At 36.8% G+C, this 5,846-nt stretch overlaps 1 protein-coding gene across 2 annotated transcripts; it reads left to right on the top strand.

Annotated features, from left to right (window-relative positions):
- Positions 1–124: 124 nt before the first annotated feature.
- Positions 125–4,097, top strand: LOC139686295 (ribitol-5-phosphate transferase FKTN-like). 2 transcript variants are annotated; one of them, XM_071583439.1, is made up of 7 exons: positions 125–611; positions 680–960; positions 1,048–1,209; positions 1,280–1,398; positions 1,656–1,927; positions 2,123–2,435; positions 3,743–4,097. In XM_071583439.1, the coding sequence occupies exons 2-7, from the start codon at positions 766–768 to the stop codon at positions 3,993–3,995; spliced, it is 1,314 nt and encodes a 437-aa protein (XP_071439540.1). In that variant the 5' UTR covers positions 125–611; positions 680–765; the 3' UTR covers positions 3,996–4,097. The 2 variants fall into 2 exon arrangements, with proteins under 2 accessions (XP_071439540.1, XP_071439539.1); XM_071583438.1 differs by having other exon boundaries at positions 125–960.
- The last annotated feature ends 1,749 nt before the right edge of the window (positions 4,098–5,846 follow it).

Below are 5,846 nucleotides of genomic sequence, written 5' to 3' on the forward strand. Positions count from 1 at the left end.
TTTTCCTCTGTTCACGAATTGGGGGAAAACCGTATTCATTTGTTTATTTCAATAATAAGATTCGATCACAGAGGTCGTATTCAGTCGCTCATTTTGATATCGCTAGCAGACGAGTATTCAAATGAGGGCCACATTTGTTTAGTAATTATTCATTACTCCAAATTTATATACGTCTGATAGAGTGTATATAGCATTAAATTTCCGATATATTTAATATTATAAATATTAAAGAGCCAAATACATATATATAAGATTGTTTCTGACGGAGTCGCCGTCGGTTGACATCCCGCCAAACCATGACTTCCAGGATGCGGAACCAAACAGCGGCAGGCACTCAAGATTTAGTGGTCCACGGTAGATATCGCAGTTATATGTTGGTTCAACCGTGATATTTAATGGTTTGATGAAATCGTAAGCAATTGATCTGTCTGCGGTTCGGTACTGTGTAGTGCTTTCTTCTGAGGAGTCACTTCTGTAGTTTGGTATTTATGTTTTCTTAAATTGTATAATTATGCGCTCAAACCTTACATCTTTGACAGTTACCATGTGTATTACACAGTTTTCATCCCATGCCGCCAATTACTATTGAGATGATAATTTTGAGAGAGAAGGTACCCCAAAAAAGTAGATTATTGTGTAGTAATTATGAAAAATAAATCAGCCTACAACTTGGTGATAGCCTTGGGCGTTGTTCTTTTAAGCCTGCAGTTACTTCTCTTGGTTTCTTTACTCACTCAAGAAAGAGGAAACGGTAACATTGGTGATATGGACTTCGAAGCTATTGTAAATGTTTCGAATCTTATAGGCCTTCCCGTCATCACTCTAGATTCCCACATACTTAATAAAATTGATCAAGATTTCCCTATTCCAAGAGCCAAACTTTCACCACGTTGCCTTACATGTTCGACCTCGAAGCCTATCACACTTGCTGTTGAATTCAAAAGAGTAAATCTTATAAAGGTAATTATTTAATATGTCAACTGATCATACTGCTTCGTATGTCGTAAAATTGAGTAATTTAATCCACAATGTTGTGAACTTTTACAGGAAAATGCATTCCTTAATAAAGTGACAGAAATTGGATTTTCAACAATAGTTTTGTACAATAAAACACCGCGTGAGCCTGTTCCCGACCAAGAGATATTGCCAATTGCGTACGTCTTTAAAAGAAGAATATCCATCGTTTTGACTTTATTTCATGAGCGAGAGGTGAGAGTTTCGTCAAGTCTACCAATAGCATTGTTGACTGTGACTCACGATCATTATTTTATATCTAAAGGGAAACTTTTGGTGGCACGGTGATGTATTCAGTGATCCTGAAAGTGAGATTAAGTTACAGACGTTAGGATTATCTGCGAAGGATGTTACAAATTTGGAGCACGAAGGAGCATTTGATAAGTAAGTATTAAATAGTATTGATTCTCTCTGCTGTTTACCCCAATAGATGTTCGTTACTTTCAAGTATTTATAAAGTCTACTTAGTTTTTTCAAGAATTGTTGAAATATTTGTGCATCACATTGGTCTGGTGGGAGGCATCCTTAAGTAAATGCCACACGAGTTTCACGCCACTAGCCATATTATCAATTTATAAATATCAGCTATTATTATTATTTTCTTCAATCTACTAAATGCATTTTTCTCTCTCTTGTACAAGATTTGAAGTTATTTCTCGTCAACTACCCGGATTTCCGTCTCCCATTACTGTACCTTCAAATGTGCCTGCATTCGTCCATGATCTTCGCCAATCCCATTTTAAAGAATGCAGCTGGTCCCGGGCTCACCACTACGAAAAAAAGTATGGATCCACTAGAAAAACACCGGAAGGGAGATGGTTTGCTCATCGTGCTTGGAAGTTACTTGCTAGAGCCAAAACTCTGCTAGATGGCTTAGATGTCCCCTTTTGGATAAGCAGTGGCACGTGCTTAGGTGGGTGAGAAGAGCAATTACTTGGTCCTGATGCAACATACAGTAAATTGGAATAGTGGAAGAATGCATGGGAAATCATTATCCAGGAAAATGATTCACTGTGTTACCTATGCTAATGCCCATTTTTTGGGCCTTCAAAAGATACATTACGTTAATTTTTGTATTCTTATGAATATCTCTTTGCTTCTTCCCCAGGATATTTTCGTCAGTGTGACATAATACCTCATGCCAAAGATGTGGATATAGGTATTTTTGCAACAGATTACAAAAAACAAATCGTGCCTGCATTTGTTGCTCGAGGCATGGCACTGAAGCATCATTTTGGTCGTTTAAATGACAGTTTGGAGCTTTCATTTTTGGATATTTCATCAGGGGTCAAGTTGGACCTTTTCTTTTTCTATGAAGGGAGAGAAGGGGAAAACAGAAGAAAGATGGGTAAATCAAGTGCATATGGAAAAAAAATACTTTGGAATGGAGGAACTCAAGCTAAAACAGGGAAAAAATTCAAGTAAGTTGCATATTTGTTGACATAGTTAGTAGTCAAACTTTTGCAGGCAGTGCACATTCAGACATTTTTGTGTATGGTCCATTTTTCATGAGCAATTATTTTGTGTAGTCTTTTCTTGATGTAAATGTAAGTATATGTCAATCTTCAATAGTATATAAACAGGGTGGTTACCATGGACTTATGAGGTATTTATTTGCTTTTGTTTTCCATCTTCTTCAATCCATGTTTATAGTTATTTCATAGCTCTGGTAGTATCTCTTAGTTCTCTTGCATCAACATTTCCCATGTGAATTTTGGTGTCGGAGACTCCTCTGAAGCTCCTAGCTCTAGGATATTACTTGACAAGGGAGTCTCATAGAGGTCCCCAGAGTTGGGATGCATCCATTAATATGGGCCTGTCTCAGTTATGTTGAGCCACTGGAATGGTTCTGTCCTTTCTCTCTACCTCTATGACCAGCCATGCCCTCTTTTAGGTTCAGCATGGCCATATCTACTTAAAACCCTTGGTTGATCTGATGATTCTAGTTGCCCTTTAATTTTAAATTCACCCTAAAATCTGAACCTGTGACCTAATGCCTCAGTGGTATCTCTTATCAGTCCTAATTCCTCCAAGTTGAAGCTAGTTGAGATGAGAATTCATCCACAGAAGATGCATCTTTGCATGGTGGCTCAATCTTGGGTCTGTTACACTAAATACATGGAAGCATGTATTTAGCAAACATAGTTCTCTAATCAGAGCTGGAGTTTATTTTAAATTTGGAGTTTTCCTCTTGGACATCCACATTATATCCTGGCTATTCTGCTATCTGAGGTGAAGTAAGTGAGGAAGTGTCACCTCTTTGATCAGTTTATTTCCCAAGATCTTGATGAATTCTTTTAGGGGTACTCAGTGTAATGTACGAGTGAAGATTTTTGGGGTCCTTCGTTGGGTTCAGTTGTCCAACAACATTTTTATTCTGAGGGCATACCATCATCAGTGTTTCTCATTGTATACTGGTATAGAACCCAATAATTTTTTATAGATTTTGTTTTCCCGATAATCTCATGACTCTAAATGAAATATTCTAAATTGTGTGGGTGAATATATAAGTATATTTGTGTAATTACTTTAATGATTCATCCTTTGGGCAAATTGAGAGCTGGTAAAGTGTCAGGTGGTTTTAAGATTAAGTTGCAGAAGACACCAGCATCTCCTGTATTGCATAAATAAACTTTATAGTCCATAGTTCATGCTTTCTTTATATTTTTTCTCGTTTTATTTTTAACATGGAATGATTTTTTATGACCAAATTTTTATCAAACTGCAGGTACACATTTCCCCACTTCACTTTGTGTTGGACTGAATTCTTAGCTTTGAAAGTTCGTATACCATGCAACACGTTGGAGTATATTTTGGCAAACTATGGGCCTGATTGGGCAATACCCATCTCTACATGGGATTGGAAAAGTAGTCCTCCAAATGTCAGTCCAAATGGAGAATGGCCACAGTCAGAGTGGCCTGAAGTAATTAGAGTTTACTATCCTGAACTCCAGATTGCTAAGACTCAGCATAAAATTTAGGCCTTGCATGACTTTCATGGTTTCAATGAATGCCTATACCTGAGGAAATCATGTGAGTGTACTACGATTTTATAGTATATGTATAAAGTTATGTAATAAAATACTTCTTAAATAGTTGATATTCAATTATTTTTCACCAAATTTACAATGGAATATATATATAGTTTTCCTGTATTACCCGTTAAAATTAAAAATTCGTCTCTGTCTAAGGGCAGAAAGTCATGGGTCACTGATGAAATCCAGTACGCATCCAGAGTCATGAAAAACATGGGTCTCCATTACAAAAACAGATCGGTCCCTATTGAACCTCTCGAATATAAGGCATTGAGAAAGAATTACAAATGTCTTCTTCGTAATGCAAAAAGAACTTTTAATGATCGTAGAATATATAATGCTGGAAACAGATCAAAAGAAATATGGAAAATTATCAAGGAGTCAAAACTTCCTAAATCATTAACCCCCAATCTCAGATTACTGGACTCTCAAGGTAACGAACTTGAGGACAGTTCTGCTATTGCCATGGCTTTTAATGACTTTTTCACTTCTCACCAGTCACCCAACGTGACTCAACAAAGCTTTCATAGACAAACATCAAGCCAATGTAATTCCCTATTTCTCCGCCCATGCTCTGACATTGAATTAACTAATATCTTAAACAAAATGGGAAATAAGTACACCACTGGCCCAGATGGCATTCCTTTTATCATTATTAAAAAATCCTTTGATGTCATTAAACCCTCTATTATTCTTAGTCAATGAATCTCTTAGGCTTGGTCAGTTTCCATCATCCCTTAAAAGCACCAAAGTAATCCCCCTTTATAAAGTTAAGGAAATAAACAGCACATGAGCCCTTATCATCCAATATCTATACTCAATCAATTCGGTAAAATTTTTGAATTGGTGTTTTATTCTCAATATCGTACCTGGAATCGCACAAACTGTTATCAACCTACCAGCATGGATTTAGAAAATCCATATCCAGTACCACTGCTACCTACCATTGTATAAACAAAATATTGTCTGACCTAGATAATAAACTGGAATCTCTTGTTTTATTATTTGATTGCTCCAAGGCCTTTGATTGTGTTGATCACCATATGTTATTGCTGAAACTTCAAGAATCTGGCATAAGAGGTACTCCATATAATTGGATTAAATCTTTTCTAAACAACAGAGTGTAAGTGTTACGAAAGATGGAATATCTCATGTATCGCCTGCAAAAACAATATCCTGCGGGGTTCCCTAGGGATCTGTTCTTGGCCCAGTGTTTTTTCTCATATGCATAAATGACCTCTCAAGGATGCTTAATTCTGTACCTAATACACTTCCCATATTGTATGCCGATGACACAAATGTCATAGTGTCTGCCTCTTCAATCAACGGCCTGGTATCAAGTGCTAACATGACTATCCACCTTTTGCAAGAGTGGTGTGATCGTAATTTTCTTCATATAAATTGGGAAAAAACAAATTTAATATACTTTGTAAATAAAAATAGGCCTCTTAACAGATATTTCAGTGTCTTTTGACAATGTGATTATTCCAAGGAGTGATAATGCCTCCTTCCTGGGTGTTACCCTGGATAGTAGACTAAACTGGGATAGCCATATTTCTAGTTTATGCAGAAAACGCTGTTCAGCGTGCTATTTGGTACGTTCTATCAGGCAAACTGTAAATAATGAAGTTCTTATGTCTATCTATTATGGTGAGTTTTATGCCCATGTACTTTTTAGTATTCTTTTTTGGGGCCCATTACCCTGTGCTCATGTTGTATTTAAAATCCAAAAGAGGATACTAAGACTAATGTGCAATGCACCCCTCAGAGCTCCATGTCGCCCCCTTTTCAAAAAAC

This window comes from Hetaerina americana, unplaced genomic scaffold, assembly GCF_022747635.1.
Source record: "Hetaerina americana unplaced genomic scaffold, ioHetAmer1.1.p SCAF_14, whole genome shotgun sequence".
Lineage (NCBI taxonomy): Eukaryota > Metazoa > Arthropoda > Insecta > Odonata > Calopterygidae > Hetaerina > Hetaerina americana.